This window comes from Larus michahellis, chromosome 10 (genome assembly GCF_964199755.1).
Source record: "Larus michahellis chromosome 10, bLarMic1.1, whole genome shotgun sequence".
NCBI lineage: Eukaryota > Metazoa > Chordata > Aves > Charadriiformes > Laridae > Larus > Larus michahellis.
This window is the reverse complement of record NC_133905.1, coordinates 14655058-14669713: the sequence shown is the minus strand read 5'-3', so window position 1 is coordinate 14669713 and position 14656 is coordinate 14655058. Positions and strand designations below refer to the sequence as shown.

The following is a 14656-nucleotide window of genomic DNA, read 5'->3' as shown; positions in this document are numbered from 1 at the left end:
GACCACCATCAGCCCTTCACTCTCGCTCATTAACGGAGCCCAAAGTAATGCATCACTTCGATAAAAGAACCCTATTGTTCCGTAGAAGGCATCGGAGATGACGAACTAGGTCTGTCCATAGTATGTTCCAGTGGTTAATAACTGTTAGAAACATGTGATTAAGCTCCTTTTTATGTCACACTAACCTCCAGTCACAGATTTTTAAATTTTTTTATAATTTATGTCTCTTCCATGATTGTCTCAGGAATTTGGTATCCTCTCTCATTCAAGTTATTTACATACACTATGAAATGTTTACCTAACTTTTTTGCTAAACTGAAAATACTATTTTTGCTTGTTGGCATTTTACTCAGAATTAATATCATTTCCTGTGGTGGCTATTTTTTGGCACGCTCTTAAATATTGCAGATCATTAACAATCTGGACTGTAAAATCACATTTAAAAAAAAAAAACACCAAACAATCAGCAAAGAATGGGCACATTCCCTAGCATTTCCATTTCACCTCTTCTCCTTTCCTGCCTTGCCTTCCAACATCTTTGAGACAGAATATACATAACTGCCACCCATGAGTGGAAGAGGAGCCCAGCTAAGTGCCCAGCAGCGCAGTGGGACTGCAGAGGCAGGATAACCACACGGCACGTACAAATGCTCCTTAACGTGTCTCACATACCAGCAATCGGTAGCAAACTGGTTTTTTAACCGGCAGAGCCAACATCTGCCCTTTGGAGAGCAAAGCTGGAAAACACAGCAGCCTGATACCTTCGCGGAAGGCATACCGAGTATAGACTCGGCTAACTAATCCACTATAAACAGAACTAATCCACAATAAATTTAATGAGGAGTGAGTCTGTGCCCAATGTAGGATTGTTAAATGGAAATAAAATAAAAAAAAGAACCAGCTGAAGGCAGCTTATTTCTAGTTCTTCCTTTTGAAAGGCTGATCCGACTTTGGCTGTGTTGTGCTGTCACCTTTCCTGGGAACACCTTCCTCCACGCCGTTACCTGGAACTGCCCCTGGGTCACGACTGTTTCCCCAACCAGGAAAAGGAACAACCGCTGGATTATTTCACACCGACTGGCTTGGCTTCCCACCCCAGACTCAGTAACTGCAGGCTGGACTGTGTGCGTGGTCTGAACGACGGCATTGTGAGAAACAACTAAAAGCTATTAGCAAGCATTGGGTTGGAGATGCATCTGCTCGGAGCCGTGCTTCCTCCTGTGAGAAGGGTGGCCTGATTTTAGGGAAGCATTTGGCTGCAGAAGCCAGCGGAGATGCCGGCATCCTGCAGAGGACAGAGCCTTTTGGGGACCGCACCTTCTGTAATTCACAAAGCCGTCTCAGCAGAGCCATCACACCCTGCCAGACCATCCGAACACATCCTAGAGAACTCCCTGGGACAACAAACACTGGATTACCAATAAATAAGGGAAAGCAAAGCCCCAGCAAACACCTCCCAAATTAAAGCAAACTGTTGTCATCTCCCTCCCCATTTCTTTAACACCAGCGAACAGAAAATCCCCCGTGAACTTGACTAGTCAGGGATATATCAAAGAGGAAAGTCCCTCCAGATACAAGAGAAAGCTCAGCGATCTGGCTTCAATTCAGGACATTTTATTCCAGCGCTACAGAGGAATTATTACGGGGATCTTAACTCGCTTGGGTTATCCGGACGGGCTGCCAGCATGAACTAATGCAAAACTTCTGTGCTACTTCACGTTTGCGGAAAGAGCTTGCCACCCCCGTACCGTTTCTTATAGCTGGGCTACTTCGAAGCAGCCACACTTTACGGGGAACGGCACTGCTAACACAAGCACTGAATGCAGCGCAAATGCCAACCCTTTACATTCTGCCGAACCATATTGCCACGGCTTTTACTGCAGAAAATTCAAACCTAGCCTGGCTTTCTCTCCCCGCTCACTTATTTATTTTGAATATCACTGATCCTTCTTCTTTTTCTTGAAGTCTTTCATATGTCCTGGCTCGCTGAAGATCCATCACTCTGAGGCGTGAGTGATGGATATCATTAGTCTTGCATAGCTTAAGGAAATGGCAGCTGAAATATTTCATGCTGAACGTACTTCACAGTTTGAAATAAACGCATAAGGAAAATCTGCCAGAACACCTCAATTGCCTGGTTTTTTTGCAAACTGTAAAATAAACTTTGTCCTGAAAGCAGAAGAGGGACTTCCCAGCTTTATTTTCCACAAATAAGACAAACTCTCTCTGGCATGGGCATCCACGTGCCATCCTCCAAGGCTCTCCTCCTACCTGGAGATTCTGCCCTACCGCAGGGGGGAGGTTTTTGGAGGGCAGGAGGGTGCACAGACCAGCTTTAAATGAAAGTGGCAGCAGAATTACAGCATCCATTTCAGGAAGAGCCCTTATACACGTTCTCCTGCTGCAACACCCAAAATCTTGATGCGATTTAAAACCATTTCACAAAGAGAAAAGTAGGAACAAACTTCACGAAGATATATGGTCCCCTTGTGCCCTTCCAGAGCCAGGACGGTGAAGTGACAGGGAACGATCACCGGGAGGTGAAGGCACACGGGAGGATCACCGGGAGGTGAAGGCACACGGGAGGATCACCGGGAGGTGAAGGCACACGGGAGGAGCGCTAGGTAGAAGCGTTGACTGTTGGGCTGGGGGTCTAAATCCCCCTGCAGACAGAGCAGATGGCTCCCAAAGCGTGGGAGCCTCGGGGGCCTGACCTGCTTTCAGCACAGAGCCTTATTTGAGTTCCTCCTGCGTACGTGTGGGAGCACGCACCCGCCGGGTCACTCAGTTAATCTGTGCAAGGCTCTTGCATGGCAGGAGCATGAATCCCACTTCCTTACCGAACCAGCAAGCTCTGTGTAGGTGTGAGAAACAAGGAAGTCTGCAGACTCCCCAAAAGAAAAAAAAAAAAAAAAGTGTAAGATCTTCTTGAGAGACAGAGGAATTAAAGAAAACCATAGCAACAAGTCAGTCCACCTACCCAAACCACCCACCCACCACCAGTTTCATTTGCTGACGCACTTCAAAAACAAGCTGGCTCCTACCCGCACTGGAAGGTGAGCAAGCCCTGAGAGCTCATTAAATTCCCGTCTCAGCTACTCCTGGGTGCCTGCAGCGAGCGAGTGGGATATAAATAGAAGTTATATAACAGCGCTTTGTTGATTCCCGTGCTTACCAAAAAAAAAAAAAAAAAGCAGCATGACCTTGTTTTTCTGAATAGCTTGCCTCTGCCTGCTTGTGGAGGACTTTAATCCTGCTAGGGATCATCTTAAAAGTTTATGTTGGACCTTGGATCCCACCGAGAGGAGTAAAGAGAATTAATGATTTACATCCCTGCTCCTTACAGGACCAGGATCCCACCTGGACGTCGAGATGATTGACCCAAGAGGTCCGTGGTACCCAACAACCATGAACAATAGAAGGCTACCAAGACTGGAGGACAAGCAAAGCAGCTGAACCCCGATATAGCACTTTTTTTTTTTTTTGCACCTCAATTGCTCTATTGCATACACGGGCACCTCAAAATTTAAGCACAAAACTTCCCTTCGGGCAAAAAGACCAAAAGATTTTGTGATACAGGAATACCAATGGCCCAAACATACTTTAACGAGTAGTATCGGCTGCAGTTGAGGTAGAAAGTGGTATCATTACAATCTCACCTCATCCACCCTGTTCTCAATCTCACCTATGCACCTTACTGCCCCCAACAGAAATGAAATCACCTCTGCAGGAACGACTCTTCGCAGCTTTTGGCTCTGTCTCTCAGTGCATTATTAGCAGGGCTTGTTTATTTTTAACACGATGGTATCTATTGGCTAAGCGAGACAGAGATTCACCGTGCTGAATGCATTAGAACACATGCGAAAGGGAGCGTGCGCTCCCAGGGGTGGCCATCTCAAGCGTCCTCACGTGCTGCGGATCAACAGAGCATCAGGACGGGGATTTCCTCAGCGCTGACTTAATTACCAGTGCAGGTTCGGTGCCTTGCTTTGAAGGTAACTGCGCCATGCAGGAGGGGCTGGATTTGCAGCCCAAATTCTCCTTCATTCTGGAGAAGGTTCTCTTTAACAAGGGGCCGCTGCCCACAGCTGAATGAGATGGGTGGATGCAGGTCCTTACCAACACTTACTTTTCTTTTTTTTTCAATGTCACATTCTGAAGCAACATACTCAGAATGTAAAAAAAAAAAAAAAAAATATGGTGAGAAAAACCTCATTAAAAGGGTGAAAGACATAGGTGAAAGACTTAATACATGCCGACAGCTTGCTGGTTCTGCATTAGTCTCCTGAATAGGTACTACTAAAACAATGTAAAAAAGATATAACATCCTGTATCAAAGAATTCTGCCTGTTATAAACAAAGTAGAAATTTTTAAAGACTTTTTTTTTTTTTAAATGAATGACCAAAAGTTCTCAACTGCTATGTGCAAAAGCTCAGCGATCCAAAGACATTCTTGCTTCTGAAGCATTTACCACCACGTGCAATTTTGTGTGCTCTAAGATAGACGCAACTTGCAAATTTTTAAAGTAGTATATCTGGTTTAAGAAGTCCAAACCACAAACCCTAAAGCACCACTGTGTCACTAAATCTATGTTTTATAATCACCAATACGTCTGTAGCATTTTGTAAAATTTTCTCCCCATTTTGCAGGGCAATTGCAGTCACAGAGAAAAAGAAATTCTCAGTGTTTTGGCAACTGAATAGGACAGGACACATTTAGGCCAACAGGGAAAAGTGAAAAAAAAAATAAAGCAGGTTGCCTGGCTGGTTCCAACTATTTCACTGTTGACCTTTTTAGCATCGCTTATCCTTCCGTTTTTGTCACTGTATTTCGCAGCCAACGCTACAGCAAGCTGAAGGACACAGATCTGCCTCAAAGCTACTGCTCCCTCCAGCCCGAGGGCTGTGGCGGACGCTCGCCGCCCCCCAGTGCGCTCTCCTGCCTGCCACACACACCAGCGGGAATCCGACAGCCCGGGATTCCATCCCTTTTGAGCATCAGTTCTGCAATTATTTAGTAACTATCGATCATCTTTGGACAGACTGAGGCAGCGAGTTCAGCAAAGGAGAAAACAGTTCACTGTGTTGGAGTTTTCTTACTGGTGTCAATGCACGAGGAGAAGCGTCAACCAAGTCCAAGTCCGTGAATGCTGCAAGACAGAGCTGGACAACCCTGTTAGCCCAGCATTTTACCCAAACTGGTATTTCCTACTAAATGAGACTAATGAAGAGCTGGCTGCCATGACTCCTGGTATTTCGCTTGTTCAGAGTCCCCACATTGGTACTTCTGCAACCACAGCCATAGCCCGAACCCTAATGAGCACTCCAAGGAGGGCACGCAAAACCCACGGCTCCTCTTTGCAGGCTGAACTGAAGAGCTCTACAAGTTAAAGGAACTCGAAGCCACACGGCTTACTGCACAGTCCCATCTCAAAGGAGCCTCACACACACATGTGAGCTCCAAACCCTGGCTCACCGCCACACTGATTCGCTCTTGCCATGTTGTGAAGGAGGCACGACCCTCCAATCCACCACCACAGGCTCCTTGATGCTATCTCTAGTCGTGGTGGCCCCCCAGTCCTCATCCCAGACATCCCTCCTTCCCCCAGCAAAGAGCAGACCCTATCATTGTCCTCGGTGCAGGAGCAGCGAGTCTGCTCAGATGTCTTAAAGCCAGGAGCAAGTCCCACTTCTTTCCTGAAAAATAATCACCTTTTGCTCGGGCACTGACTCCTACCACCTCACCCTCCATGCTTGCAGCCCATCTCAGGAAGAGCTGGGGATACTTCTTCACTTCTGCACTTCAAAGTGGTAGCTCTGCATCATGTCACTTTGAGTGGCACTTAAAAAAAAAAAAAGCCTTAAACTAAACTAATGCCATCAACCTCATTTTACCTTCCCTTGCTGAAAATACCAACGTGTGCGTGTGGGTAATTTGTCACGCAATCTAACTTTCGAGAAGATCCCTAATTAACCGAGCGGACCGAAGCCTCCATGGAGAGGCAGTTACGTAAGGGACCTGACTCGCCATGAACTTCCACCGACCAAGGAAACCCGAAACTCCACGGAGGTGAGGCAGAGTAACGGCGCATGTAATTTTTATTTGGCAGATGAGAGACGAGCGTGACAGACGTCCTCAGCAATTTCCTCCGCTGTCATTCATTCGCCAGGGTTGCTTTAACGGAGGAAAACTGGCCGCGTTGTGGCGTGCGCAGGGAACGGACCAAGCTTCCATCCCTGCCGAAGGGGATGCAGTCCCACGTGCAGCGTGCCCACGAGCGACACACCTGCCAGGGAAGCTCTGGCAACGTGTGCCCAAGCCAGCAGCCATGGGGGACGGTGCCAGCCGGCATTGCCCGGGATGCAGGGCATGCTCGCCCCTCGCCATTTCAGGGGAGAGCATCCCCCCCCAGGGCCGCTCCGTGCAGAACTGCTGACGCCAGCGCTCTCGAGGTGGATGCTGAGGGTTATATAAATTAATAAAGGGCTTTATGTAATGTTCAGTTCGGCGAGCAGCAGCGTTTGTCAATTTAATTTGTTGTCCGGTTTCGACCCTGAGGTTCCACCTCCGCCTCCTTACAAATGAGGACAGGCTTCCCACCCAAAAAAAACTGGAGCTCCTGCCGAGCGGGAGCAACGAGCTCACCGGACACAGCTATGACACCTTCATCAGCATCTCTGTTACCAAAGAACCCGACAGGGTTTCCAAGTGAATTCCAAAAACTAAAAACAACCCAGAAAACTTTCCATGCAGAGAGCTTTAAGTGGGCGAAGACCTCTGTCTTTCCCCCAGAACAGTTCACTTATCACATCCACGTTCACCCCTATAGCAGAACACAGCAGCATGGGATTCGCTGTGCCATACTCTACTGGCTTAGCTTCCTTCCTAAGGAAAACTGGGAGTATTTTTTCTTGTCCTGCTTCTCCCCCACATTAATTTTCCTAACAATACAATAAAAATCACTCCTGCCAATTATAATAGGGAACATTTCTAGATTTGCTTTTCTGCTAGAGTTGGCAACCACCTACTTTGCCTAGCCTTAACATGGGCCCTTTATGTATGTAATGAAGCGGTAACACCTATTCCAGTTATCCCTTCCCAACATCATGGGGATCTGCTCTCCCAGTAACGCTCAGGGGAGTTACCCGGGAACTCCCATTATTAACCATATTACAATCATCATGTGCGAGTTCCTGTGTGTCAGTACAAACCTTGCACTTAACTTCAGGCCGAATTCATTTCCCGTGTGAAAACCTGGAGTTCAGAAAATGCCATGCAGGGGTGACACATTTCTGGCTTTGCTGCCAAAAAGCTTTTTTACATAACCCGTCCCTATCCCACCAGTTTCCTATTCTCAAAGGCCTGCAGATATAAGTAATTTAGGTTCAGTAAAAATTATTCAGACTGAGCACAGAATGAACTTGCTCGGAATATGATAAATCAACAGCTGCTAATAATAACCCAAAAAAATTTGCGAAATGAAGATAAACTGTGTTAGACCTCAAAGATGAAGCTGGTCGATTTGGCTAGGGCGACTTTCACAATGACAAACGTATCTGATGCAAAATGAACACAGTTATTAGTCCAGAGACTAAAGATGACTCTTCCACTGGCAGTTACTGGAAACTGCTGTAGAACTGCAGAAAATCCACTCTGGAGGCTGCTGTGAAGCCCTACCGACCTAATCTGCAAAATTTACCAAACGAATATAGACCAGAGAAAGATCAGGATAAAAGACCACGGAAAGTACTGGGTTCGTTTCCGTAGGCGCACCTAGTTTCCATAAGCAGACAAATTTTGCAGCGTATTTTGTAAAAACGAAATCTCACTGGGTAGGAGACCATCACACTGCCGCGCTCTTATGAAATCCTTGCTGTGCTGTAGTGAAAGGCTGTTTTATAACACCCGCCGGATTTGAAGCCGTGCACAATAGCCAGTACTCCACGAGTACCACCCCGACGGCTGGGCTGCACCCACACCTTCTGCATTTTCTGGCTGAGCAGACACACCATTCTTCCTACGTGAAGAGAGAAAAGCTCAGTTCCATGAACTGACCGTCTCAGGACACCAGTTTAACTTGGACATCGCTCAGCAATTACTCTGGGAGATACAGACCTGAAATAGTGATTTCACTAAAGAGCAAAACCTCCACCTTCGCTTCGATTCACCGGAGTTGAGCCAGCTGTTCTCCCAGAAGTTAAGCTCTGTGGTTGGCGGTTTTTTTTTTTTTTTGGTTTTTTTTTCCATTAAAGTTTTACTTACTTGGCTTTCGTGACTCAAATACTACTGAAAGACCAGAGTGCTGAATACGTGCTGCTCTTGACTGACATTGCAGCAGTCCCCGCGGGCCCTGACTGTGCTAGAGCCACTGCAAGTAAAGCCAGGCACCCGCCAACTCACCACCCAGCACCAGGACCGAGCTAAGTCATGGAACACCTTTGTGCTCTGATGAACCTTCTTTTTTGCCTTTTGCTGTCAGGCCACAGGATTGCTAGAACACAGAATACCTACGCTACAACCCCTTCATAGGATATTTTCAATAAAGTCTCCTCCGTGCTTTGCATGCATGAGTAAGAGCTGCTGGGTGTGCCCGAGACCTCGGAGCTTACAGCATTCATTAGCTGTAGGCATCACGAGTCATTTGGTTCCTAAAACATTCCGTACTTAGTAGCAGGCTACCCCAGAGACACCCCCCCAGCCCCTCGCCGCTGCATTACAGCACGTACCCGCACACGCACCACAGCACCGCTGCTGCCCAGAACATGTTCTAAAGGTAAAGACAACTGCCAAGCGCTTATTCCTGAGTGGGAAAGGACGGAAAATAGTTACTCTGGTTTATGGAAGTAACATCTATAAAGGCAAGAGAGCACCAGAAACTGGCCGGAGGGCCGGGCACGGATGTGAAAGTGTTACAGCACTTGCCGTGAGCACCCCGTGCCAACAGCTCATTCTGAACCACAGAGCTGTCCTGCAGACTCCCCGCTCCCGCTTACAGAGAGCAAATACAAACTAAAGAATCTCCCTTTTCAGGGGAAAAAGGTATCTTTGGAGATGGACTGCAGATCTCCCTGTTTGTTTTGACCAGACGAGCTAAGAAATGTGCTTCCAACCCTGATTCGCACACAGTGGGAAGTGACTCCACTCAGACCATTCGTTCTGGGTTCCAGCACAAGCAAAGGATCTCTCCACATCAGGCTGGTGCAGACTTTGTTTTTCCTTCCAGCATGACAGTGTGAGGTTACCTGAGGCTCCCCGAGAGCTAGAGAGATGAGAGCTCAGCTTCCTTTACATTGGAGAAGAGCAGGAAATTTAAAGGAGTGACTCTCCCCAAGGAATGTTAATCCTGTCACTGCAGTTTAAGGTGACATGGGATTTGAAACGCTTGATTCCCACTTTGTCTTTTGCAAAGAAGCTTCACCCTAGACCATATACACAGGGGAAAAAAGAGGGCACTGATTACAGAGATAGGGTGAAGGAGCCCAAAAGCCTTCCCTCTCCTCTCAAGGGGAGTTTGCATGAACACAAGAGGTGCTGCTGCAGAGATCCCATGCGTGTTTTAACCTTAGCGATCAAATATAACTATCCAGGATTCAGCCCCCATTCCACTTCATCAAATCTCCCCACATACTGCTGCCCAGAGGACACAGCTGCTCTTTAGCACAGCTCTGGTCAGGTTTGAGCCAGGCATTTCTATGGGATTTAATCTGTTTTTGCTGGCAGGCTGGTTTTCCATCAGATCAACCGCTTGAAATTCACCTCAGCCCACACTGCACGAGCCGAACGAGGAGGGGACAGGCAGAGCTGCCCGGAACGGGACAGGCCCTTTGGCAGCAGCCCACAGTGAGAGCGCAAGATGGGGCGCTGCCTCCCATCTGGTCAAACGCTTCTCCCAGAAGTTGCCATCGAGGTCTCGTTACGACTAACGTTGTGACTGCGGCGGCTCTGTGCTGCTGCAGCGATATCAGAGACAGAGTTTCAGATAGTTCAGTTTTCAGGGCAGAAAAAGAAAGGACTGGGGAGTGGTTATACCATACTGGGAACAGCGGGCCACATATATAAGGTTTCTTTAGTTCTCTTTGCCCAAGCTCTTCTGAAAATGATGGCATGTTTTATCTTTAAGTACCTAAATAAATGTTCCTAATTAGGATGCAGCACAAATGGCATGAAATTATAAGCCTAACTCTGTATGTGTATCAAACATTTGGATGTATCACTCCTCTGAGTGAAAGCAGCAATCTGCAGAATAGACCTTAAACAAGTCACCGATTGTTTTGTTCAGACATGTGAAACACGCTGCAGCGGGGCAGGAAAGGGGTAACACTCTCTGGAACAGCTATGCATAAAGCCCATTGTCCAAGACAGAAACAGACTGTTGGCAAACAGAACACATACAAAGTCAAAAGAAAAAGATATTACATGTTCGGTAATCTTTGTAGGCCCCGTTTTGTCATAATAAGGTTTTACTTTCAGTTTGGAAGAAGTACATACCTCTACCTGTCACAATTCTCATTTAGGGAAACCAAATCCTTACTTAAAACGCAGAACAAAGGACAGCGAGACTACAGGAGAAGGGTGCTCATCTGGAGTTTACTGTTATTTTAAATTCCAGTCTGAAAACTAACAGCTAGTTGTAAAAGTCTCTGAGCACACTGCAGTTGCCTAAACTTACTCATAGAAGCCGTCACATTAACTTACACTACAAAGCTGTTTTGTTATACATTCCTCTATATCGCCCTGGGAAATACCTCAATTACTCAGTGCCCATGCAAACATTTATTAAGTTAACTTTTGCATGGTAGACACTGATATTTTTCTTAATTACAGGTCAAAGATCATTTAGTCATTTCCCCTCCCATCTCCTTAACCTCCTCAAGTTTCCTGGATTTCATAAAAACATTTCCCTTCCCACCATGTTTGAGTTAAAAGCTTGAAGTTTTCCATTTCCCTACCTGTATTGTAGTGTTCCCACCTTCCAGGAGGGCAATGGCTAGCAGGATGCTCTCATGGAAGACTCTGTCACTCGTGGCATTCATGATGAGATCGATCACCAGGTTGGAGGCACCTTCCTTATCCAGGTGACACTGGACATCCGCCAAACTCATCTCACCTCGGCTCATTGAAGTCGATCCGGCACTTCCTCCTATAAAGGTGATTATGAGAAACAGGCTGAGATTCAAACCCTACGGTGATGGCACCTCTCTTCTGGTTTAAATTATTGACCTAACCTGAACAATGTGCACACGTTTATTAACAGTGATGAACTCGGTCCTGAGCACTTCTGCAAGGAAGAGTTTGTAACTCAAAGCACAGATGGGGCATGTTGTAAGATGGGCAGGTAACATCGCTTTAGCTCGCGCGAGTCTGCAGGAGGTGGTGTCCTGGAGGAGGACAGCCTGCGCTGGCAACAGGAAACGGCTATTGCCACTGCCGCCTTCATTAGCAGCAGAAAATGGAAAGAAGGCTGGTGTATTGGAGGAGGATTCTGGAAAGAGCGTGGATTCAGGGATACAAAGAGAAGTAGAGGCTGTGCAGGACCAGTGAGGGGATGGAACAAATTCCAGAGGATGGCAAGGCCAACGCTACGCTTCTGTGCAATTACAGAGCCGTGAACTTCATGGATGAACAGACCAAACAAGAGAAGCAAGCAGGAGTTTGTGGAAGAGACCAGAAGAACTGAAGAAAATGCTTTAGAAAGTAGAAGAGCATGGCAGCAGACAGCACAACACAAGGACTAATGAAATATATATATCAACTTCAGAAAACAGGGGGAAATAGTTGGGGGTTTTTTGGTTTTGTTCATTTGTTTGTTTCTGATCAGGCCTGCTTTCAACAGCATTACCCACTGTCTTTATTCTGAAGAGGCAAGACCCACTGAACTTTGTTTTGACAAAGCATGCTTGACGTTACTGACTTTTTTAGCAATGGTCTCAAATTGAATAAACTGCACTTTATAACTGACTTCAAATCAAATTTTTGCTCATCCTACCCCACAATCTCTCTGTAATACAATTAAATGGTTTTGTTTCAGATATGGTCAATAATCTGACATCACTATGAGCAAATATTATTGCAAATATTAAATTGATCAGATTTTCTAAGCACACTCATTCAAAGCAAAGTTGCAAAATTCAAGCCAGCCCAAGATGGTCTCTGGAAAGCGTAAAAAGCTCTGCCTGCTTAATTTTAAAGTACTTTCTCAAATGCAGTCAGGAGAAAGAGGTCACTGCTCCCATCTGCATGAGGAAAGGGCAGTTGACATGGTAAGACACAGGAGAGCGATGTTCTGCATGGCCTAAAGTGGAATCCTTCAAGGAGAGTTAAAACACGTTGGAGTTGCCAAGGCCAGGAGCGACATGCAAGCAGGATTTCTTCCACATCCTTGTGGATAGTTCCTTCTTATTTGGGATTTCATAGAGCAGAACAGTTGGGGAAAAGCCCAAAAGGGGGAGGAAAAAACCCCTATTTCACCTGATTTGCCAGGCAGACACAGACACACAGCGTCTGGCAGGGCAGATGACACACACCACGACGAGCAGCAGCACGTCCTACCTCCTGCCCCGGCTTTGCTGGCGCCTCCAGCAGACAAGGGCCCATTGCTGAAGGTGGTGAGGCTCTCGCGCCGTCCTGCCGGTCGCACGTTGCCATAGTAACGGTTGACCAAAACTTGCCTGAGTGCCTCCCCCTTGAGTCAAAGAGGACAATGAAATCATGATGTGAGCTTAACGAATAAACAAACTACTAATATTCAGTAGCAAGGGCACTGCTGTTATCATTAGCCTAACTATAGTGAGGGAGGGGGAACCAAAATCCTGGAGATTTGGAAAAATCCACTGAGCATCTCCCAATGTGCTCGGGCAGGCTGGGACACCGGGGGTCTCGTGGGGCTCAAATAAAATTATGTATTCCCAGAAACAGCTACAGTTCAGATTTTTTGCTACAGCTTTCTAGACAGGTTTTATTCTAAAGGAGTTTGTTTTGTTTTTTTTAAAAAACATTAAGATCTATTGTCTCGATTTTAAATGTAAAAAAAGTGGCATCTGTACAGCACCAACACTAAAAGAGGAGAATTAGAGAAAGCGTAACATTAGAAACGGTTTAGTGAGCGAGCAATCCTATTCTCAAGCCTATCCTATTTTGCCATTTCGCCAATGTTACAGGAACCCGCTCTTTTCTCCCCTCCGTCAGCAGCTGATGCTATTAACACTGGCAGCCGCCGAGCGGAAACCCGAGCAATCCCCGCTGCATCCCGGCTCTTTGTCCCCCGCTGGCAGCCGCCCGGTCACGCCAGCAGTCAGCATCCCAACACATGAGCCCGGGGATGCTGCAGGGCACCGGTCCTCAGATAACCCCGATGGTCCGGGAGCACCCGGCACATCCCCGCGGAGCCCATGCCCCTGCCCTCAGCCGAGGCCAGAGGAGACCAAAAACACCTCCCAGGTTGAGCATCAACCTGTGGACCCTCTCGCTTAAGGCTTTATAGGAATTCCCAGTAATTCTGAGTGCTGTACAAAAGCCAGTGGTACTGCCAGCAACGGGCAGATACACAAACACCCCAGCTCGATTAATGGATTTTTTTATTTTTTTAATGAGGTCTTTGTGTGAAAAGGAAAAGTGGTGATTATTTTAACCAGGAGCCCCTGCTCTGCTAACAGCAGCACGCTGTGGGTGCAGCACCTGAGAGGCAGGGGGGGAGGGGATTTCCAAAAAAAAAAAAAAATAAAAAAATGGTTCTAGCCAAGAATAATTTTGTATTAAAAATCTGTCAGGGTGAACTACAGTATCTTCATCTCCATTCACAAAACAAGCGCTTGGCACTGATTTTCAGTTTGTATTTCAAATGAAATTAGCTGTCTGACTATAGATTCAAAATGTCATTTACTATGAGGTTCAATATTAGCTGTCATGCAAGTGAAGCTTTACTTTTTAAACTTTCACGAGAGGCCACAACACAAATAAGTAAATGGAACAATGTAAATGTGCATCATTTGGCTCATACAAAACTCCAGCACTGCCGCAGCCACGCTGCTTTTGATAGAAATCTGCCACCCACAGAAGGCAGCTCAGAGAAATCCTTGTACCCCAGTGTACTGCAAAGGCAAAAACCTGTCTGGAAACGAACAGTCCTTTACCGAAGCTCAGCCATCACTTCCGAACGGAGAAGCTTAAAACCTGCCTGCAGCCGGTCAGGGATCGCTGCCCTCCCCGCGAGGCTGGTGCTAACTCAGGGCTCCCACCACCTGCTCCCGTCACTACAATTTAGCAGATTAAAAATCGCTCCCGTGGATTGTTAGTGTGAAAGCTGCAGCACAGGAGCTGCGTTTAATGGAATGCGATGGGGACGGGGGAAGCAGCAGGGAGACAAGATGTAAAATAAACACCAAGTGAGCTGCTTTCCAGCCAGCTGCTTCCAAAAGCCCCGCAAAAAAGAAAAAAAGGCAAGTTACTTTAGAAGCAACAGTAAAAGATGAGCACTTGTGCAAGGGGCATACGCTTCTCATCACCGCTTGGGCCAAACAGTTCACATGTAGGACAGGCAAGAGACTGAATTCAAAAGCTCAAGGAAAATCATATCCCAGAGGAGCTACTTTGACTGACAGCGACAGGAGAGTGTTTAGTACATGATGTAGTGCTTTAACCACCTTTCTGCTCTCAGTC

At 46.7% G+C, this 14656-nt stretch overlaps 1 protein-coding gene across 1 annotated transcript in view; it reads right to left on the bottom strand.

The window, feature by feature from the left end:
- ITPR1 (inositol 1,4,5-trisphosphate receptor type 1) overlaps positions 1–14656 on the bottom strand; it is a 182507-nt gene that overhangs the window by 53595 nt on the left and 114256 nt on the right. The window contains exons 42-43 of the mRNA XM_074603193.1: positions 12551–12683; positions 10951–11141 (exon numbers count right to left, since the gene is read on the bottom strand). Of these exons, the coding sequence (XP_074459294.1) occupies positions 10951–11141; positions 12551–12683 (324 nt within the window). The remainder of the gene's footprint in view (positions 1–10950; positions 11142–12550; positions 12684–14656) is intronic.